The sequence below is a fragment of the Melozone crissalis genome, unplaced genomic scaffold, assembly GCF_028551555.1.
Source record: "Melozone crissalis strain CALT ecotype California unplaced genomic scaffold, PUWL_Pcris_2 ptg000014l_1, whole genome shotgun sequence".
NCBI classification, from domain to species: domain Eukaryota; kingdom Metazoa; phylum Chordata; class Aves; order Passeriformes; family Passerellidae; genus Melozone; species Melozone crissalis.
Genome location: NW_026535792.1, coordinates 6,531,986 through 6,556,129, shown reverse-complemented (window position 1 = coordinate 6,556,129; position 24,144 = coordinate 6,531,986). Strand labels below are relative to the sequence as shown.

Sequence of the window (24,144 nt, the reverse complement as noted above, 5' to 3'; positions counted from 1 at the left end):
AATCCATTATTACTGGCCCACATCCTTTGACAGAGCATGTCTCTGTCAGCCTCCAAATCAATCATCTCCAAGATGAGTCTTTATTGAGTGTCAAGATGCTATTATAACCATTACACACATATTAATCCACGCAGCTCAAAGGAGATCTCTACAGACTGCCAGCAGAAATCCATCAAAGTAACAGGATCTCGTTAGTGCTGAGAGAGACACATGATTTATCTTCATGCAGAGATCTTCCTGACATGCCACTCTGCTGGCCAGAGCCAGGCAGGTTATTAGATTGGGCTGTTAATAGCAGATTTAGCTGTACCACTGCCTCAGCACAGGGCTCCACGTGCTCTGCAGCACTCAGAGCATGCAGAGTGCATCAGCTCAGTGCCAGCCTGTGCTGCACGCAGACAGCCCTCACAAAACCAAACAGCCAAGGTCATTTCTAATAATGACAGCACACACAAAAACATTGTAAAATTAACAGTACAATTAGCAGAAAAATCAAACTTAAGGACAGAAACAGAAAGGATAAGAAGAGTGTCATTCACTCTTTTGTACTAAATGTAAATACCCAAGGAAAAACTGAAATGGGGACTTCATTGTTTTGGTGGATTTGGCAGTATAGTAAAGAAAATATCAATTTAATTTTCATTTATTCAGGCAGTTTAGTGTTAGCCAGGCTATCCACTTAAAGAACTGTGCACTAAGCAAGTATTGACAGTAACCCCAAGGCCCTTCCACCACAAACCCTGTACAGCTCTGGTATAGAGAAGGAGGTGTAGATGTACACAAAAGCAGTAACACAGTGGGGTTAACCTTTAAATTATGCATGTCTCCATGTAATGTCACAATGAGCACAAAGGACAAAAGAAGGTGAAATTTCGTTGTGGCAAAATGTCCCCTCCAGTATCATCCAGTTTCTACAAGTACTGGTCTTTAAGGCTTTTTTTCTGAAAATCTGGATACTACTTCAATCAGTTCCTAGAAAAACACACCCAAATTGATGTGAATGTCTTGCTCTGGCCTCATCCTGAAGCCTCTTCTGTTCTTCATTACATTTACGAGAACCAAACCAGGTAATTTTATAACTAGCTGCTTGAGTGATTGATAGTATTTCCTACTAATCGCCCATCTAGCAACAACAACAAAATTGCAGTGCTTAGGAGCAATAGCAGGCAGTCTGAATGTGTGCAGTGACTAAGAGAAATCCAGCTACTCTCTTGGCACCAGAAGGATGGAGAGAGTCACAATTCCTGGAAGATAAAGTACATATGATGACATATTATTAGAAGCAATCTTCTACCACTGGACTATTTTCACAAATAGCCTTGGGGTGTCTTAAAGAAAACCAACAGCAAAAAAAAAAAAAAAAAAAATCAGATTTGAACATTTGAACACTAAGATCCAAAAGCAGAAGAGAGCTGAAGGATGGCTTTTTCCTGGTACTTCAGCCTCCTCTACAGTACAGCAAAACCTTCAGAGAGACAGAGCTCAGTGTGTTCCACAGCACTCATTTTCCTGCCAGCTGCAAAATATCCTCGCCAGTCTTTAAATTTTTCACAGCTACGGTACTTAGAGCTACTGCAATGACTGAGGCAATTTTTAAAGTGATATTTTTGCCATTAGAGAACAGAAACCATTATAATCATTACCTCACTGATTAAGGAAACCTCCCCAACCACAACTGCAGACAGGTGAAACTTTTGTAATGTTTAAAAGAAACATCAATACAAACACAGGCAGCCTTGAAAATGTGTCCTGCAACAGAACTGCCACTTGATGGCACTGCACAGCATCGAGCTACAGTGATTCACAATTATTTTATTTTCCACTTAAGCACAATGTGAAATTGCTTTACTGAGCCAGGCAGAGGACAAACACTTTCAGGGACACCACATCCAACACAGCCTTTGGAAGCAATAGGAAGCACTGCAGGCAGAGTGCAGGAAATTTGGGAGGCTATGTGAAATTTTGGCTTCATGAAATCAACATCTTCATGAGCACTGCTCTCACATCAGTTTTGCTGTCTGAACTGCCACTAGCTGAACAAAACGACTGTCAGCACTTTGTTACAGGAAATACAGCAGGGGCATATCACTGAGGAGTGACATGGATGTGTGTTTGTTCATTCTAAAGGTAGCAAAAGAATACATCCCACAGCGCAACAGTAGTTCAAGAGTATTCTTCTTCTCTTAAACCCAAATGCAGACCTCCATTGCTTACTCCTCCTGACAGGAGAGAAGGCAACACTGTCAGTGATGCTGGGATGGGACACCATCTCTTGTGTCTGTCCAGGTACTCCTGTTCATCAACTACCACAAGAAATAATGAATCCCAAACAGAGGCCAAGACATGTACATAATTTCACCCAATTTTAATATAACTCCTAGTGTGATAATATAAGGATTCCTTCTGCAGTTTCAGAAAGCAGGAGGAAGCAACCTAACAGCTCCCCAAAAGCAGACCATTGTCTCTGCTTTCCCACCCCTACCAGCTGTACCAGCTCTGGCATCTTTTGCAAGTCATATTAAAGTTCACACATAATGCTGCAGAGTAGTGGTGAGTTAGGCAGAATTTCAGAGAAGTGCTCCAGACTTCAAGCCAGACTGTTTATTGTTTACCAGCACTTTCACACCCACAAAACAGGATCACAGAAGAAAAGTTCAAATAGATAATGAGGGGAGACGGGCTTTGAACCCATATCTAACACTTTTAGTTTCAGACAATATGGAAGAAAGGTTGAGAAAAGGCCTCTGAGCTGCAATTTAAGCAACAGCTTCTCCTGGAGGAAGATGCTGCTGATGGTCTGGCAGCCTCATCCAACTTCTCCAGGCAAAGCTGCCTTCAGTAAATGCACAAAAATGACAATTTCACCAACAGCCCTATGCTAACATCACACAGATCTCATGAGCTACAGAATGTCTCTCTGAAGAGGAGCAAGCCAAGCAGTCAGCCTCATAATAACCAGACTGAGCAGAGTCTGCACTGGGGTGTGACAGAAGCCAGAAGCAGCAGCAGGGAGCTTTGCCAGGGGACGGTGCTGAGCTCAGGTGGCAGCTGCCAGACACCCATTTCCACAGAAGGGATGGCTTCCTGCATGATGCAGACCAGAGTTTGGGAAGTGGAGGATGAAAAGAATCTAAATCAAAGATCTGAGTGACAAAAACTTTAAAGATGAGGTCAAGCACAGTTTAGTGAGGAAAGTATTTTGCCTGGAGAATTAAAGCAGAGCCAGACAAGCTGCAATATACTCCTCTCAAAAAAAAATCAGTTTATTCAGGCGCCCCAGCTGACTTTCTTAAAACCAACCAAGCAGCAGGTTCTTCCACAAGTAATGCAAGCAAATATTTTATTTGTAAAAGGTGCTCAGAGGCCTCCACTCATTCATTACTCAAAGACATTTTGAAGGTAGGGCAGAAAGCTAGTTTGTCATTAAGAAGAAATCAAGTACCCAACAAATAAAAGACAAGAGGTTTATCAGATCCTCTCACCACAGAGCTGAAATAAACATCAAGGCTGGCTGTCCTCTTGCCTAAGGACCTTGAGAAAACAAAAACAGGGCTTCTGTATAGTGAGTTTCGTGAGAAATTCCCACATCAAAAGCATGTGTGGTATGTTCTCCTTTTTCTGCTGGGCTGATCTCAGATATTCAGGCATCTCAGTGGCCTTTGTCACCATACATGCCACTAAGCAAACAAATTCTGCTTTAGTAGAAAAGTAACTTAAGCACAGCTGCCAACCTCATGACAGCATCTTACTGTAGAACTATAAAAGCATTTCATTTTGTACTTTTGTCCCCTTGGTAGAAATGTCTGAAGAACATAAATCATACGTCACACAACAGTGACACCTGAGGTAAGATGCGAGGCACACACAGGTACAACACCTCACTGCACTCAGGGACTCAGGGAGCCACAGCACTTGGGACAGACAAAAGCCTCAAAACACTGCATTGTGAACTTTTATCTTCAATTCTTTAATATTAACTCAGAAGGTGTGGGGGGTTTTAAAACATGAACATCAGAGGGTATAACAATTGCTTTTCTCAGGAATACACAGTGCACTTCAGCAGGGCCTCATTCTATATGAATATGTAAGTGGGGGAGAAATATTACAAGCATTACCCTTTTTTTCAGTTTTAGATTAAAGCAGGACAAACTGGGAAATTTACAGGAGTTGTTCATTCATTAACAGAAGAGGACCTACTGTACCCAAACCCCAGGTTATATTAAGAGAGGGTCAATGCATTCTTTCTGAAGCTTTTGAAGTTCATGCTTCATTAGGCTGCATGACATTTTGCCTTGGAAGTGGGAGCTCTCATCTCTATCAAAAAGTCTCCTTGAGAAACTCTGCAGGTTACACAGCTCCTAAGTGGCAGTTTAGACAAGAGACTCCATCCACAGACCTGATTAAAGACCAAAGCCAATGGCAGCATTTTTATCAATTAAGTGTTTGCCCTCTCATGCAATCACCAGTTATGACACATTTGGGTTTGTCACTCCAAATAACGTGGGCACACCTTAGACAAACCATGCAGAGGAGGAGTGCTGTGATTTAAAACAAGTTTGTTCCTTTTAATCTAAAAGGAAAAAGGAAAAAAGTTTACAGCAATACATCATGCTTCTCCAGCTGCTAATCTTTTCCATTTCACACCCACTGATCATTATCACCATGAAAAAATATTCCCGTCTTAAAGGCAGATCTAAGGTTGTAACCTTGGTTGCAATCAAAAGTAGATGAGATTAATGTTTCCCAACATTTCCCTGCATGTCACCCCAGTGCTTTTCCAAAACATTCTTACCCAAATACTGCTCTCCAGTCATTTTTCTAGAAAAATAACCCCAAACCAACACTGATTTCAGAGATGTAGGAGATGCGACTGGGTTACAAAAATGATCGATAATTCTACAGAGACCCCAGAGCCAGCAGAGGCTGAAACCAGAAGCTGTGCACATCACTTTTGAAGGGAGATTTTCTGGACATTCTGTGCAGCTGAAGACACAACCTTGATCATTCTTTCACGTGTACTCCACATTTATTAAAGTTTGGGTGGAAATAAGGATGTGGCTTGTGAGCCTTGATCCTTTTGTAATTAAATCTCCTGCTGAATAATCTGATGGACTCCCAATTAATGATAATGTTTCTAAAAAGATCAACACTTCACATTTGCAAAGCACTTTCCCATGGACGTTAGCAACAGTGGAGTTTAATCTACGTGACTAATGTAAACAATCTCATCTATAAACAGAGAATTAATGAATCACAACAATAAAACGGCCACCTAATAATACACTTCCATTGTTCAGAGCATTGTTAATCCTTTTTTTTCATACTCCTAGATGATCTGGATATTCCAACACAACAGTGACAAGAGCCAGGAAGTACCTTACAATGCTGAAGTTGAAGTTTTGACTTTTGGTGGTAGGGAGACACAATTTTTATAAAAACACGACAAACACTGAAGCATGCAAGCATGTAAAAAACCAAACAAAACTGAAGTTTGTGACTTCCTATCTCTCATCCTCCTGTTCCACCCCAGCCCTGTCAGCAAACTGAACAGCTTGGTCCTCCAGCTCTGAGATCCCAGGCTCCCTGAGCACAAAGGCCCAGGCAGACCCAGTAAGGTCTGAAACACTGTCCTGCATCCACTACACTGTGCCTGATAAGAATTCCCATATCAACAGGATGGCACTGAAATACAAGAGGGATGTGAGTAAAGTTAGTTTTGGACTGAATCCAGTGCCTGTGCATCAATAAAGATGTTCCCAACTGCAGTCTGAGGCAGATAACCAAAGGACTGCCTGGCTACAGGCACTTTTTTTTTTTAGCAGCTGAAGAAATCAATGCATCGTAAGGAAGTGGGTTTGAACATTTTTATTTCAAATTCACCCCACAATATTCAGCCACAGGCTCTGCTAAGTCCCACCACCCTTTCTAAATGCAATTCCATGCTGACATTGGTTGGGATGGGGGAGCTGCTTGCCCCCCATCTCATGTGAGCATCGCGCTATCGCACCCGAGCTAAATTGGGGAACACTTCCCTGCCCTATCTCTCCTGGCACCAGCTCCTCAGCCCCATGACTGCACTGCTGGGAGCAGCTCCCAGGGCCAGGGGAGCTCCTGAAACAGCCCCTTAGTGGAGATAACAACAGCTCTGGGTGACACACACAGTGCTCCTGGGGGACAGGAGCCAGCTGCTGGCAGAGCAAAGGAGGAGCAGCTGTCCCAGCCCAGACCTGCAACACTGCTGAGCTCCAGTTCCTGGCAACCTCATCAACAAGACAACAATGAGGCAAGGCTGAAGTGAGGCACTGAATCACAAAAACACAACACTCATTGTTACAGGATATGTTTTCTACCTTATTTCTTAATCTTCACACTTACAAGGGCCAGTAGTCTCATCATTACAGGCCGTGAGCTCTCAGTGGTCACAAACTCTGCAGAGGCAGCACAGATGATTTTTACAGAAGAGGTAAATAGAAGTTCAAGCAGCCAAAAGAAAGTACCAAGAAGGATACAGCAGGTGGTCTTTCTTCCTTTTATGCACACTGATTTGAGTAATACAACAATCTCTATCACTCCATTGGTGTGTATGTGGAAATATCATCTTTTCCATCACCCAAAAAACTTTGGCCTCAAGTACATTGGACATCTCAGGTTCCCAAACCCCTTTTCTTAATTATGAACTATGAAACCTGGGCAACCTGGTAATTACCAGACAGGACAAAGCATGCTTTAGCTCTCTAACTGGCTTCCAGGAACTGATAATTTTTTTTACTTTCTCCTCCTAAAAGGAGCTCAGTAATGCTGCTGATAAAAACAACTATCTAATGGATCTTTCAAGATGAAACTCATGGCAGGTTTAGTAAAAAAATAAACAAAACTGCATAATCCTTTATCTAATATATTAGCTCAAAAGAGGAAGATGCAAAGGTGTCAAAAACAACAAGGTCAAGTGTGGGAGTAACATATTTTCCTGAAAGCAGACAAAGATAGGGAAATCCTCTGACATGTCAGTATTGCCTGTTATTTCCAGTCATTGAAAGAGATGAAATTCCTTATGGAGGAATTAACAGAATACTGTTCTCAGTAATTTGAAAACAAGATCAAGGAGGCTGTATATGAAAAATGGAGTTGCCATCACTCTGAAGAAGGAATGTGGTGAGGTTTGTTATTTGCCTCCCAAAGGCCAGGCCACAAGACTGCTGTGTCTGCCTTTAGAAAAATAGAAATACCAGGAAGATCCCCTTTTCTTTGTGTTCTGCTGGCACCTAACAACTCTCAGATGAGCTGTCAATTAGCAACACATGGAAAACAAAACTGATCTTAAAATGTACAAAGCGTTTATACTGAAAGCAAACAGAAAGACTAAATTTTGACCTTTCAAATTTCCTTAAGCTACCAACACATTTGGTTTTTTGAAAGGGAGCTGATTTGTGTATCCACCTGGCCAGGGGAAGAGGAGAGAAAAGGGAGTCACTGATGTATTAATAATGTAACTTATTTGCATTGCAAAGAAACACTATACCAAGTGCTAGACAATCATTATTTTACACCAGGCTACATTTGACCTCAGCCCAGTTCTCTGTCACATGGGGATGATGACTTCCAAGTGTACCACTTCAGTATTACATATTCAATAAAGCCCCACACAAAACAGTGGGAAAATAAACTAATTCAGTAGATAAGGCTGAGAAAACAAAGCCTCCAGATTAGCAAAGTCATACACTGTTCAAATGATATGAGAATAATTTTGTTCTGCATTACACCATTCATGTGTTTATACTGTAGCAATTTCATCATATATTTGCACTTAAGTTCCATTCTCTCTTAATGTGCCCTAAGTTTAAATAAAGTTTCTTCAAAGTCATGGTACATTCAGTAGACTTGAGATTTAACAAAATTCAGGCAACATTTAGTTTCAAAATTCAGGATATGGTGTACTCCTGGAAAGCCACTCTACAAAATCAGGTCACACTACATAGTATTTTAATCTTGCTTCAAGCAGAGGCTTAGGACAGTGGGTAAAGAATAAATTCCAATGCAAACTTCTCATTGGTAATTAAAGGTAGGCAAAATTTAAAGCTGTCATGGCCTTAAAGGTCAATACAATCCATTATTGACAACACACAACACTCTCCAAGATAAAGGCCTATCACCAGTCCTGATTGTTTCTCCTTCCTTCCCCTTAAAAAACCACATTTGCAAGCAATTTTCCCTTCAAATTTTCCATCTTCTCATCCAGCTCTGCCCTGGCTGGTGAGGTCTGTGGGCAGGACCACGAGCTGCAGCAGCTCAGCCCGCTCCCAGCATGGCAATGTGGAAAGCAAACAGTTACAGAGCTGGCTGGCAGCTTTGGCACAGACTGAACACACGCTCACACTCCCCCACACATCCAGGTCTAATTTGACAGTGCCCATGCTCTCCAACAAAGCTGCTATTCAGGGCCAGGGGAAGCTTGTTCCTTATGCATGGAGGTTACGAGCTCGGAGAGGCTGACGCAAACCATCCCCTGCTGCAGCCCAGCCCTGCGCTGCCTCCTGGTCCTCCCTGCCACGTTTGAAGCTCCAAACAGAAAAATATTATCACAGCGGGCAAGCCCTGCACACTGGGATGCCCTGTTTTCCACACTAGCAGTTTCTTCTCGCCACCTCTCAACACATCAAGTGACACGAGCACAGCCATGCACGCTTTGGGGAGGAAAAACAAAATGGGGGATACCTGCACAGGGACAGCATTACATGGCTCAAAACCTACTTAAAACAGTCTGCTGGAACCCAGAGGAGCTCTGTGACTTACCTGAGAGCATTACCACTGAGCACCTGCAACTGAATTAATACAATTAAACTCCTTAGGGAGCAAAGAGAAAAGAAGCACCGTCTCCAAAAAGCTGATGGGAAGTGTTTTGTGTGAATAGTAAAGTGCATTAATTGGTACTCACATACAATGGAGCTTGCTGTGGATTTAGTTTCATGACCTCAGAACACTGAAACAAAAAAGAAAAAGCACGTTTAAGCTATTTTTCATAAAACTGCACGTATTTCTCAATAAGTTGCTTTAGCACTCACACATTCCTTTTTCCAATAAGCACTTTTTCTCTTCCCCTTCAGGTCCATCTCAGTTCATCTTTCCTCCTAGCAATCCTCACTTCCTATCTGATTTTTATGGCAATTATTTAATCATTAATTGAAATCCTTCCACCAATTTCCCCATTCCCCCATGAAAAATCATTTATGAGTATTTGCAATTCTCTCTGCTGCTCAAGAAATCCAACTACCACCTTGTCCAAGATAATTCGGTGTCATTTTTTACTTCTTTCACTGGATTATTTGTTAAAAAACATTTCAAAACTACATAGAAAACAAACTATCAAAAACGCTCTGAAGGAAAAACGTCCAGAATATATGATGCTCATATTCTGATTGCATTTTTCACAATCAAAATCTACCATTACTCATCCTGCAAAAGCTATTTGAGTCAAGAATCTTTCCTCTTTCCGGTCTGTCCCTGGAATTTCTCCATAACCTGGTGAAAGTTTCTTATATTGAGCTTTGAATCAGCTGAACCAGAATTTCTCTTGCATTAGTTCTTCCACTCCAGCAGAAAATATTCACTCTAAACAAAAGCTCTAAGTTTTCATTTAATGTGTGTATTAAGAGATCCAGGATCCTAAGATGAAGGAATGCAAAACAATTAAAAATGGAATTTCTGCTGTTACTCATGTCTGCAGAACTGGTAATGCTCTGCAAATACTTCAAGCTCTTTTTAAAATAGATGAAATACCATTCTGCTTTTCACACCAAAAATGCAGGATCTTGTTCATACTTTGCTCCTGTCCAAATCCCACAGTTTGCCTTTAGTGAGACAGAAATTAAACCACAGCCTAAGTTCTCTTAGCTGATTCCAGCTAGCCCTGCTCCCTCACACGCTCTCTTCATTTTACAAAATGTTTTTGTGCCAGTTGCTTTAAAATACCAGTGATCTGCCAAGCTTGTGCATCAAAACAGCCCCTCTGCAAACGGTCCTCTGAGGCAGCCAGTGGATGGAGAAGTATTTTGCAAGAGTTTTAAATCCAATCCAATTGATACCTGCTTTTAACCTTAAGATTCCCCTTCGTACAGCAAGAACACCCTGATAGTTATGCCTGATAGTTTTCACTGTATTTTCAGCTCTTACAAAACTTACTCAGGAAAAGAGGGGATTAGTAGCACCAGCTGCCATTTGGGCAGGTGAGCTCCAAGAACAGCTCTGAAAACAATCTTCACTTGTGCCCTACAACATGCCCCTGGCAGTTCCAGTCCTACTGAGGGCTCAAAAGGAATCAAAAGAAACAAAACCAAAAAATGCACAAAATCTGCCAAGCTCCCTCATGACCTATCTGAGCCTCTCTCTCTCCTGTTCTGAATCTGGGTGTCCTAAACAGGAGCATAAAAACATTCCCTAGACAAGAACATTCATTGTATCATATAGAAATCAATCATGCTTGAAAAAACCCCCAAGATTTCAAGCTCACTTCACACATGGATTTTTATCATTTCTCATTGGTACAGACTAATTCCCTGTGAATTCAAACTCATAGGAGTTTTTGCTGGGTTTTTTTTTTTTTTTTGGCAAGAGAAGTGCACAGCAGCAGCAGTGAAATAAGGTGACACTGCTGAACACTGGGTCTTGTCAAAAAATCATGGGAATACTTCCTGCAGGAAGATTTTTCCCCCCCCTTATTTTACTGCATGATCCTTGCATCAGTCACTTAAAGTGGTTCCTTGGTTCATAATATACAAGTCATTCCAATTTTTCTAAAGATACAAACTCAGTTTGCAAGGAGCCAGGCAGATTTGGAAGATATTTCATTTTATCTTGTTAGTTAGTTATTTGGCAAAAACACAGGAGAAAAAGCAAGTGACAGATAAGCCTGAATGACTACTCTGAGTCAATAAAGGACTAAATTTAGGTTTCTAGACAAGTGAATTTCTCCTACCAATAGACAAGCAGGGAGCAGCCTCTGAAAAACTTTAAAAAACCTTTAATCCAGTAAGAAGAGGAAAAACAAAAAGCAGATCATACTGGTCATAACCTAGCCAAGATACACAGGGAACCTAACACAGTCAGTAAGTTGGACTACTTCAAGTGTAAAAATGAGGAGGGAAAGGAAGCTAAACAGCTAAACTTTGTTTTCCCCTATTATTAGAGGGGCACATCCTTCAAGCCAATGCCTGCTCTGAGCCCAAAAAAGCCATTTCTATCTTTTTGGGCAGGAAGAACTTGCTGTACCAGATACAGAAGAATGCAGTGAGAATAACTGGCCCTACTGTGACATCAAGATCCAGACTGCACATGAACTGTCTTAAATGCCAAAATAACAAGAACAGGTAAATATAAATCCCACCTTAATTACCCAGCACCCTCATGGCAGCCTACACATTCTGTTCTAGTAGCAGCTGCCTGTACTTAAAAACATTTATGGTATTTCTCACAAATAGCTAAACCTTTTGAATTTCAGTGGGAGGTTTATCACAAGCTCCATATACATCCAGAAAATTACATTGCAAGGTTTCTAGAATTATATTAGGCTTTCCACCTTAGGATAACACAGTGAAATCCCTTGTATTTGCAAATTGGAAAGCAGGACATGAAATGGTTCAAGTTCTACAAAGCAGCAGTGGTTTTAGACATTATAAAAATTTGCAGAGGTCAGTAAAATAGAAAGCTACTAGAGCCTTCTCAAAATGGGACAGACACCTTTCTGCTCTGTTAAGCACTGAAGAATTAATACAGTGAGTTTTATTAAAGTCTCTTTTAGAGGACTTCTGTGTTATTTCACATAAAATTTCATGGATGAGGACAAATGACTGCTCTTCATTTCTCCGGATATGGTAATATATGTCAGGGAAAGAAAGGAAAAAAAAAAAAAATCATTTATTTGCTTTACTGTGGTTCCCAAAACCTCATCCAGAATTAGGGCCCCACTGGTTACATGCTGTAAAAATGTCAATGCAAACAAAGTTTCTGCCCTGAAGAGTTTACAAATAAGCACAGGCAGCAGGAAGGGACACAAACCCCTCGTGCCAAAGCAATAAACCCTCCTCTCATCCACTGCCCCCAGCTACCACTAATTTGGCCATAATTAGGTGGCTTATTTCTTCTAGGCATTGCAGGCAAAGTGTGTATCATGAGGACAAATCTGACAGGGAGGTCAGTGCTCCTCCAGGCCAACCCATCCCACACAGAGTCTGCAGTGCTGAGGGACTCTGAACACCATGAATGCCAAAATGCCTTTTCCATTTTCCCATCACACCCTGGTCAGGATTGCTCTTTTTGGCAGTGGGTTAAATCAAATGCTGGTTTCACTGCTCAGCTTCTGTGAGCTCCCCAGCATCCACTCCTGGCTGCCTGGCTCCATATGGAGCACATATAAGAAAGAAAACAGTTCCACTCTCAAGAGCTGCCCATTAATAAATTTATATTTCTTTTTTTTATGAGAAAGAAAATCTACAGGATGGCAGAAACAAAAACAACCACTCTTGCCTCCAACAACTGAACAGAACTGCAAGAACCAGGAGGATGAGGAGTATTTAATCCACATGGTGCAGCTAGGAAAGCCTACCTACCCCTTTCCTTCTCCCTCATGCACTAAACAAACTTCAATTGTAAGTGAGTTTTTTCAAGCTTTTCAAGTTCAGTTTTTAGGTATTTTAAGTAAACTTCAGCTAGGCATATACTTCAAGTTTAAGCTGAACTTTATCTGAATCTCAGCACTTGACCTTTTCATTTATCATTTTAACATTTGATTTTTAGAAACATTGATCCTTATTTGCAAAGCTTTACCCATGCACTCTGAGCTGTATCAAAGAAAAAAACCAAAGCCCAAAGAAAACCTAACCCAATCTTAGCCACGAAGAGCTTGTGGTTGTAGGCAAGAAAGAACAGCCAAAAATGAAGAATGAAGAATCTGATGGTTACAGATGGCATGGAAAGCATTCCAGTAGATAAACAGAAATGCAGAGAAAGCAGGATGGCTTTCCAGCTGTAAGTATCACAGCATTGCTGGGATGAAAGTCAAAGGAGGATTTACTTTTTTTTGATGCAACAGAACTTAGTTTGTAAAAATTATCCTGTAGAACTGGTTTGAAGAAACTACACTTTGATTTTAAGGCTCTGGAATAAAAATTCACTAGGTAGGCCAAACTATCTATATCCTATAGAAATTAGGAAAGCACTAGAGATGCTAGTTATCTGCAAGAGAGCTAGACAAACAGAATTTATTTTATATATTTCTTTGAACAGAGATATCAATAACCCATGGTGGGGCAACCTGTCTTATAGGCAACCCTTTAGGCAAATAGCCCAGAAGTTGTGAAAGAGTTTAAAGAAATGCCAGGATTTCCTGGGAGCACACATTCACCTCCCTTGCTGAGCTGCATCACTTCCTTCTATATGGCTGCACTATAAAAATAAAACCAAGCTTCCAAAACCACTTTTCATTCAACAAAGCAGTGTCCTCAAAGGCACTCCTGGTTGTACAAAATGTTAATTTATGAAGTACTTGGAAATATCAAGAGGATTGGGTTTCAGGGCCCTACAGAGCTGCTGCTCTAAACTACACAAGATAAATAAAGATGGGGAAGTGGAAAGTGAGGGGAGCAGAGAGGAGACCAACTGCCCATATACAGAGGAATTCCTGCTGGAGCCATGATTTCATGCAAAGAGAACTAAAATAGCAATGTCTTTCACAAGTTTATTGTTCTCCCCTAGTGTCAGGGGAATTGCTAAGCTGGAATATTCCCTTTTTCTTCTGAGTGGTATATGACCTTTATTGTGTTGTATTACCCATCAGTCTCCTAATTTTTTTTGTTATAACACAATTATTTGAAAAAAGGCTCTTCTTGGTGGAGTTTTTTGGTTTTTTTTTTCTTTTTCACTTTTACCAAAAACTCTGAAAATGGGAAGAAACAATGGCTTGATGTTGGTTTTATTATTTATATTTTCTTGTGTGATCTTTTTCCTGGGTATATTCCTGCAAAGTTGAGACCTGTAGTAAGTTACTCTCACCTTGTGGTATTAGGCAAGACATGGGTTTGTTCACACACACTGTTCCACGAGTTTCATTCAACACTGAATGAACACCAGAACTCACCATTCATAAAATGAATGAGCCTTCTAATCAGTGTAATCACTGTACTACTGCCCTGTCCTTAAAACCCAAGTGAAAGGAGACTAAAAATAACCAGGATAAGACCTACAAATAGTTTTGACAGGAAAAATACACCCATAGCCCAGTTCTTCAAGAATGTGCAGGGAGAAATTTGTATAAATAGAGTAGCTGCAATTTCAGTGACTAAAATAAACCCCAAGACAAGCACCATAACTCCAAATGCAGAACAACTTTCTCTGTAGCTGTAATAACGCATGATTTTGTGTATCTGGTCAGAAACAGGAGGCTGGAGGCATTAGGAGAAGTAACTAATCCCAAATTTATTTAGCAGACACACAGGGAAGTGATACCACCAGCAAAAGTCATTGACCCTGGAAAGGAGAGGAGCTGAGGAAACAAGAAACCCCATCCCAAACACAAAGCACCAAACAAGTTACCAGCATATTGTGTTTAGTGTCACAGCTGAGCCTAGAACTACAAAACCTCCAGATATTTGTGTACAATCACCTGAATTTATGCAACTCCCTGAACATGATGTTTTCTCACTAAATGGATTGCTTAGGAATAAAAATTCATCCCTCATGCAGCATTTCCACAGGTGATGCTGCTTCCCAGCTGTGTACTGTGTGCAAACAAAAACATATGCTGCCATTCAATTACAGACAAAACAGGGGTTTCTTAGGTACAAGGGAGGGATGAAAAGGAGGTTTAGAGATGTTTTGTGTTGTTCTGCATCTACCATCACTCTCCTCCAACAGCACAGAGGTAACCCAGCAACCCACCCGCAGGAAAACCAGACACACACAGATTCCTTTCACGAAAAGAACTTCACAACAATCTTCTCCCTCCAGAAAAAAAAAAAGTAATTTAAAGACCATATTTAAGTGCAAAATCTGCCTAAAATCTGTTGGATTTTTCCTTTACAGTGTGGCATGCTTGTACAAGAGCCCATCAAGCAGCATTGCGGGAGTTGCAGAGCTGAGCCACTTGCAGAGGGGCTGGAGCCTCACTGCAACACAAGCTAACAGAGCGTCACCAATTTAATTGACTGATGATTTAATAAAATGCCCTGGATATAGATTAACTTGCTTTGCTTAATGTGGCTCAGCTTCCTGGCAGCAGGAACTGGCACCACACTGTTCCTGGGCTGGGAGCTTGGCTGCCCAGGGGCTGCACCCACCACCTGCCTCAGCCAAACCTTTCCCATTACCCTTCCCAAAATAATGAAGTGTAACACAAAGCTAAGATACAGGAAAGCATAAAACACACATAAAAAATAAGCTTAAACCTTTATCCATACTATAGCAAGTCCCTAATTCAGCTTTGCCAGCCCAGTCTTACTCCAGAGCCAAACACCCTTAGTCTCAACATGAAGTTTCTTCTTTTGGACCATTTCAATCTCATAATTGTCAAAAAGATAATCACCTGGATTACTTAATTCCTGCCCAAAACCTGGGAAGACACAAAGCAATGTTGAGTTAATAAAAGCAGTGCTTTCCCCATGTAGGGGAAGGCAGAGATCCCTCTCAAATGTATTTCCCTGCTCCATCCCTTCACCTATTAGTAGGTACAAAAAACAAACCTACAAAACTCAAATCACAGCAGCTGTCTCTTTACAGTTCATATGCCCAATTTCAAATAAAGAAAGATACTGTAAAAGTTGGAAAAACAGAGAGTAAAAAAGGATTATAAGCCAGCTCTAATTATACAAACTGATCTCATCCTCTTGTCATAAGCCTCTTTCCTGTTTCCGGAATCTATTTGTGCTACAGAAAGACCAGCCTTTTGTAAATGTCCATGGATCATCAACACAGGCTGATTAATTCCCCATTTTACAGTACACACATACTGTCAAGCAATTCACTTGTAATCCGATATAACCCTGCCCTCACTTGTAAATTTTTTCCTCTAATATATTACTAAAGGCAAACAGTACTTAAGATACCGATTTGTAAAACCCAAACAACGTTTCAAAAGGAGGCATCATGCTTCTATAATAAAATAAAAATCACAGACCACATCTTCAGTTCAAGTAGCTACATCCTAATAAAGTTAAGACCTAACAGTTGACTTGAATTAAAGAGCAGCATGTACGCAAGAGCACACATGCGTTTATACTCAAATTAAGTCCTCCAACAGGTTCTGGGGGCAGCTGTTTCACGTTTGCATGAGACTTTTATCTCAGGCTCAAACATTAACTTCCAGAAATCCTTAGCAGACATTCTAGCTGCCTCCTCAAATGAGCAAAATCCAGTTTATACCTTCCTATACATTCTCTTGTTTGAATACATGTTTTAGCTGTAAACTGTGGGGAAGCTCTCAATGAGAACCAGCTCATGTTTGCAGGGGTGATTTTTGACTTTGGGGTTTAACCAGGAACTTCATGAAAATCCCCAGGTATCAAAGTGAGCAGCTGAAGCATCATGCAAGTTACTGCATGGTTATCTTTGAAACCAGAGATGCACTATATGGGACAAGGTGAAGAATGGAGGGGGGCAAGAACAGGCTTTGGGGAGTATTTCACCCCAGTGCATACAAGGATAAACACAGTGGAGCGCTGTCAGCAGAAAGGAGATGCCTACAGCCTTACATGTGCAGTGGGAGTGAGCAAAGCCTCTAACTATTGATTCCTACACTTCTTACTACAGCACACGTCCTAAAACCTTCTCCACTTCACTATTCTCTGATTCTCCAGGCTGTGCTGTTTTAGGAACTATGCTGAGCAATGATGGTTTCAGTAAAAGAAACATCCCCAAGCCCTAGGGCTGAGCAGCAAGGCCCTGCTTCTTTCTGTGCTCCCAAACCACAGCACTTGTACTGCATTCCCAAAAACACAGGCTTGCAGTAGAAAACAACCCATGATCCAGCCCAAAACACCACACACTTTAAAGCTGACAAATATTAAATATTTCCTAGCATTTAAAAACCAGGTAGTTACCCAGTGCATATTTTAATAAAGGCATGCACCAACCTTAACTCTCCAAAGAAGAGAGTTCTAGCCACAGGTCGAGTCGGGAATAAATGGCATCAAGACCAAGATGCAAGACATGTTTCTGCTTGCATTTTGGTCTAAGAAGTTTCAGTGCCCAACATTTTAATGTGCTTTTCTCCTCTGAAGAATACATCAGACTCACTTTTCCCTTTAGGCTCCATTTTGAAAATGCTGCCACTGTGGCCCCAGGCACCACAGACTTACTCAGGAAAAGCCTGGCTAACACTTTACTCCAGAAGAAGAAAATTTCATCAGAAACTTCAGGTTTCCTACAGGAGTACCTGTGCTAACTTCACTCCCTGTGGCACAGCACGACCACATCTGACACTGCAGAATTACAAATTATTTCTTCATAATTGCTCCTCTTCTTTCAACTCACAAAACCATGGGAAAATGTTCTTCTCTAAATAATACACTTTAGGTAATGAGAGAACATGCTCATTTTGCTGAAACATCCTTTCTGAGGTTCAAAAAATGCTCATCATTCACTCAGCAACTGCAATGATGGAGTCACTTGGTGTGGCATTCCCTGCAAGGAAAATGAGAGCTCTGCTTCCAAGGCACTGTATTGCACTGGGAATATCCCACAGGAAGTAAAACCCCAAGCGACAGAAAATATTACATCCCTAGCCCAGAAAATGTAGAACACTCATTCAAGCCCCATTTTAAATAAATTAAAGCATCAAATAATGAAAATCCAAGTAAGCACAGTTTGTACCCAGTTCCATTACCCCACCTTCTGCACCTGAGCCTTCCTGCAGCACACTCATATGCAAAACCCACATTTTGCAGACACTTAAAACTGTTCCTTTCCACTGCCTTTACAAAGTGACCTTTCAGGCTGGTCCCTCAGGAAATGAATGGGTTAAGTGCCCACAGGTCCCAGCCTCCCCAGTAAATCATTTATTACCCCAGCTCAGGGACAAGGAGCTCTGCAGAAACGAGAGCCCACGCTGTGCAGCTGTTCCCAGCCAGGCAAACTCTCCACAATTATGTTATAACACAGGATTAAGCTCGGGGAGTGGAAATCCGTCCCTTCGTTGCTGATGGCTTTTTTTCTTTTTTTCAAGTTATGCAGCTATTTTAAATGTTACAGAGCTCATTAACATGAAGTTCATTAAGCAGTAACCACTTTATGAATGAAATTAAAAGATTGCCATTATACACACAATTATGGAAATACTAGACCAGCAGGTAGAAAAAGGAAAGGGTATGAGAATGCTGCTCCTGAACTCCAAATTAGCCTTTCTTTTTTTCCCAGATCCTTCAGAGGAGGCACACCCAGCAATCAGACGTGAGGCAGAGGTTGGTTCCCAGGCAGGACTTCAGGTGAGAAGCTCTTGCTGCCTGTGCTGGGCCTCACCAGAGATTTCACCGCTGTAGCTTAGTATAAAAAGTCATCCCCCTTCATTCATCCCCAAAAAGGGTCTGGAATCTTCCTCAGCAGGGAGCACAGCTTGCTGCAACTCACCATGCTCCCCAAATTAGCAGAAAGTTAAGAAATACTATGACAAATCAAGCCACAAATTGCTTCTCTGCAGCTGGTGTGCATTCCTCCTTTAAACATGATGAACTTGGAAGACAGCTCTCAGCAAGCCACTTATTCGTTCCTGATAAAGCAGGTTCCATTCATAATCATGCCAAGGACTTAATTTCTTTCTCAAGGTCTGAAAATAGGTATAATTCCATTGCTCAACCCCACTGAAAAAAGGAAAACCCAAATTATCACGATACATACTTGTCTCTCTACAAGTAACAACAGTTTCTGATTAATCCACCCAGCTGTTGCCACAGCTCAGTAACACCAAATGATTCGGACTCAATCTTAACAAGATTAATTTAACAAAATCACTGGTCTTGTAGGCAAGACCATGGAAAATATGAAGCACTGCAGAAGGTAAACAGGTTAGGGACAGTGGGAGGAGAAAAGAGGCAGCTTGCAGTGGTTTTCCTCCCTGCCTTGACAGAGCTCACACATGGCAAGCACCCATTTCCAGGCAAGACTCTGGCAGTTTCTTTGCTTCAGGCTAACAGATTTTGCACATTCAAGTCTTTTTGGAGAGAAAGGGTGTAACTCCATGAGTCAAAACAGCTCCTGTCAGCATTGCAGTAACCATATACTCGTTTTTAGGTCAGATCCATCCCGTGATCTGGTTCACCACACCAAGAATCTGGTGTTAGCTGAACAACAAACCCAGAAGCCTCCACACCACGACTGCTCCGGGGCAGACAGACTGACAGCCGCTGTGCCAACCAGGAGGCACCTCAGCTCTGATCCCAGCCAGCTCCCGTGGAAATCCTGGGGCTGTAACCATACGCCTGCCTGCCCCAGGGACATGAAAGCTCCATCTTAAAATATTAGGGAAAAACAGCTGATGTTTTAAGTGTTAAGTGCCATTTAATACCGTGGCATCTGGTTGATACAGGAGGCAACACCGCATATGCCTTTTCTAACCCCACCACAAAGAGACTGTATTTTATGGCAAAATAACTTGTTGAATTTGTTTATATCATTGTAATTGCTTTGGTATCACCATTTCCTCCTCCTGTCAAGGCTAAGTTTGACAATGGGCAAACCCATTCATCCAAACCCCTCATCTCAATCCTGGTGTATACCTAAAAGAGCTGCCAAAGCATTTAACCTTACTTTAACTGCATGAAGCAGTACAGGTGGCTCCAAGATCTTCCTCAGGTTGTTCCCACGCCGAGCAGGGAGAAGCAGGGCAGGTCACAACACTCAGCTCCTAGAAAGGGGAAGAAGAAGCAGAAAGAGTCACCAGGTGCAAGGGTCAGCATGGCTGAGAGCAGTCCCAACACCCAAACTGGAACTGCAACACCTTCACCAAGGGGGATGGAAACCATCCTCTCCCCTGCTAGCCATGTGGGAGGCATCTGTTGCTTCCTGCAGCAGTCCCATGTGGTTCCGTGAGCACACACAGGACAATGGCCACATTATGGATAGAGCTATTATAGAGATGTAGGCATCTGGCACCACCTAAGAATAACTGCACTGCTGAGTTGTATTTGCTGCTGTCCTGCTATTTCGTTTATCCCCAAAGCTGTTGATCTGCTGTCCATCACCATATCCCAAACAACTAAGCTGGCCTTAAGTCCTTTGCATCCATCAACACAGCCTCTCCAGACACACTCCATCAAACTCTTTGTGGACTCCATTACACCAAGGTGCTTTAACAAGAACAAGGGTAGATGATGGTAGATGGTGACCAGCAGATGAAGACCACATCTACCAGGACATCTCTGCCAAATCCTTCTGCGTTGCCTGCAATTTTCCACAGGCTGATTCCCTGCTCTGGGGCAAAATCTACTCAGTAGATTCATCCATAGGGATGGTCTCCAAAGCATACCTAGAAAGAGCAGTTAAAGTGAGTCAAATGTCAAAAGGTGAAAAAGCCAAGGTTGGGCTATAGTTTATAAAATGCTGTGTGGGAGATTTTATTAGCTAAGTCAAAGTTATCAGGGTATCTCAGACCATCATTTGGTTACCACACCAGGAAAGGTTGTGGCTAAACACAAACACCACCTAACACAAGACAACACACCAACTGCCTCCTCCTGTTCTACCAGAGAGACACAGAGACACTCTGCACTCTCCCTGTTGGGAAAACATCCATCCTCTGGGAATCTCACAGCCTGAGCCAACCTGCCAACCTCAAAGTGCAATTACAAGCACAGAAGTAACAATGGCAAAACTAGTTACCAGCTGGGAAATCAATTGTACTGTGTGAATTAGCTGGGGAAAGCACAGGACTGGAAGGTGAGACACTGCACAACAAATCTCACTCCATCTACACAAGACCTGTAACACCTGAATGTCAGCTTTACACAATGGTTTTTTTTTAAGATTAACAGCTAAAAGTCTCTTTTATCCATTCTGCTGAGAAATGGGGAGAGTATTTTGCAAGGCACTACAGGGTACTGTGCTTTACTACAAATATGTTTATTTGGATATAAACCAAAGGGAAAACTAGGAAAAAATCATCCTCTTAAAGTATGAGGATTGTGCATGAATTCCTTCATTGCCATGTCACACATTTCTGAATTACATTCTTATGCCAAACTACTGGAGCTGAAAGTGGAATTACCTGAACTCTTAAATCCCAGTTAAGAGAATACAAACACTCTTTGGATTCATTAACCAGTAAAAACCACCCTCACAGTCACAAACAAGCAGACTGGAACTTTCCTCTGGCATTTTTGTAGTGTTATTTTCAGGACCTTAATTTAGGAGATGGTTACTGTTCGATAAAGCAATGATTAACTATTCGCCCTCCTGTGTTGATCTCCAAGGAACAGCTCTTTCCAAGGCACATACAACAACAACACAGTGGTTTCACTCATTGCTGAGACACTGATAACTTGGCTTTCAAGAGTCTATTTGTATATTTTGGCAGAGAAAGCAGGGTTTGCTGCTATCCCTTTGAACCAACAAGGACTGTGGGTATGGCTAGCGTTGCCAGGGTAGACAGGGAGCATGCTGTGAATCACTGCAGGTTTTTCCTCATCTCCACTAAGGAATGAGGGTGTGTGTATGGAAAGCTCACTTGGATGCTCAGGACCTGGAAAGTATTAGCAACTGGAGAAAATAAACTGGCCCAGCAATGAAAAACTAACAGAGATCATAAAATTCTCCCTCACACTTTTTCGTCTGGTTTTATTCAGTGGGAGTTTTTAGATTGCTACAAGAAGAAGGAAGTAACATTAGAAAGTCTTATATATTTCAGTTCTGTGTATAAAGAGCCTGCACAATCAGTAAGGCTGTCCACATCAAAGTACTAATTCCCCCAAAGAACTGATTTCTTCTTCCCATGAAATCGTTTTGGGACAACTCCTGCATGCCTAAGCACACCCATTTCAGAAGGATTTCCCCATGGGGATTTCTTCTCCTCCTCCTCCTTTACTGGGAAATCATTACCAAGTGTTGATGAACATGGACATAGCTCCTGTTTTCTGAATCTTAAAAAGATGGGTTTAAAATTTATGTTTCATGGGTGAGTTCATACTGCTTTACAAATGAAAAACTGTTCAGTATTATCACAAGAAAATGATGATATACAGTAGCTTTATAAAAAGCAATTTGGTTTCTACATGGCTCTGCAAATATTCTAAACAATCTGTAACTCTGGATAATTTCTCCCCTAAAAGGGCCTACAGTCATGATATCCCACAGTGCTCACTAAAGTAAATGAGAATGTAAAAGAGAGTCCTTTTGACACCTGCCTTTACACTTTCTATTTTGCTTAAGTTTAATAAAAATAGGGAAAACACATCTTTTTTGTCAGGACACAATTATTTGATAGCAGACTGTTTATGATCTTGCTCCCTCCCACTGAGACAGCTACAGCAGAAATTACCCAGGCCACTGATTAATTACTGAAACAATTCTTTATGAAGAGAGAGGAAAACAACTCTTCTTTATGAAGAGAGAGGAAAAGAAAGTTTAAGGACAGTATTACAGCTACTTATATTTTTAAGAAGACAACATTAACTGACCCTTTGGATTACATATGCAATTGCCATAAGAGATGAGTAGTTTTACCAAACAAGCCCAATAGCTTAGAGATGATCTTCACCTGATACATCCTCAAGAGGCAGAGGAGAAAAGCATCAAAAGGTGGTCTTGTTATATTTCGAAATTAAGTGAACTACAGTGAATAACACAGACAAAAAAAGAAATCATTCTGTGTTGATTATCTATTTGAGAGGAATCAGTAGGGACTCTTAAACATGCTTGGTATCTTCCCAACATGTGGACCTCAGGGTTTCTAGTTACTTTGCTGATTCTTCCCCAGCAAACTCCCACCCTTCCCAAACACTCCCCAGTGTCCAGCACAAAGGAAACCACCCTCAAATTTGCTCTTTTTTTCCCAGCACCCAAACCTATTTTATTTTTCTGAGAAGTGTTCCATGTTTTGTTGCTCGGCCATCTGAGCACTTTGACACATCGAACAAGTTATCTCACCATCTGGTTGTAATTGACATTGCAAACCTTTCAGCAAATTCAAAAAGCAGCACCAAGACGAGAAAACTAATGGTCTAGGAGACGGACAGCTGATTATTTGGGATTATTTGATACAGCTGGAACCTTTTCATAGACAAGACACCCACACACAGTCAGTCCCCAGCACCCAAGCAAACCTCTGGGGTTTTTATGAGTTTTGGCTGTTGCCTGCTATAAAACCTCCTCACAATTTCATATAACAGGCTGTCAAGGAAAACATTGCTTTTTATCCTCATCTCCCAGATTGCTGGGTGTACAACTGAGTGTGCTACAGCCTTTTGCTCTTAATACACAGCCTACACTTGCATACCATGATATTCTTGTTACAGGACATCCTTTTCCTGCTCCTACTGCATCTCCCAGGAGAGACTGGCTCACAAGACCTTTCCAGAAGTCAGAACTGTATTTCCTAATTCCTTAGGGAAGGGAATCTGGACACACTCCTTGGACAACCAGAGGATCACACCCTGCCAGCATGGGTTTAGGAAAGGCAGGCCCTGCTTGACTAACCTGATCTCCTATGACAAGGTGACCCGTTTAGCAGATGAAGGAAAGGGTGCAGATGTTGTCTGCCTAGACTTCAGGAAAGCCTTTGACACCTTGTTTCACAGCATTCTCCTGGAGAAACTGGCTGCTCAGGTGTATGATTCTGGTGTATGAGTCTGCTGCTCACTGGGTTAAAAACTGTCTGGATTGCTGGGTGGTGAACGGAGGGAAATCCAGCTGGCAGCCAGTCACAATTGGTGTTCCCCAGGGCTCAGCACTGGGGCCAGTCCTGTTTAACACCTTTAACTGGATGAGGGGATCAAGGGCACTCTCAGTCAGTTTGCAGATGACACCAAGCTGGGCAGGAGTGCTGATCTGCTGGAGGGCAGGAAGGCTCTGCACAGGGATCTGGAAAGGCTGGATCGAGGGGCTGAGTGGGGGTCAGCCTCTCCTCCAATGTACCAACCAACAGGAAAAGAGGAAACTGCTTCAATTGTGCCAGGA

The 24,144-nt window shown here is 41.7% G+C and overlaps 1 protein-coding gene across 1 annotated transcript in view; it reads right to left on the bottom strand.

Moving 5' to 3' along the window:
• AKAP13 (A-kinase anchoring protein 13) overlaps positions 1–19,852 on the bottom strand; it is a 159,455-nt gene extending 139,603 nt beyond the window's left edge. The window contains exons 1-2 of the mRNA XM_054272927.1: positions 19,783–19,852; positions 8,933–8,977 (exon numbers count right to left, since the gene is read on the bottom strand). Of these exons, the coding sequence (XP_054128902.1) occupies positions 8,933–8,965 (33 nt within the window). The 5' untranslated portion in view covers positions 8,966–8,977; positions 19,783–19,852. The remainder of the gene's footprint in view (positions 1–8,932; positions 8,978–19,782) is intronic.
• Between the last annotated feature and the right edge of the window lie 4,292 nt (positions 19,853–24,144).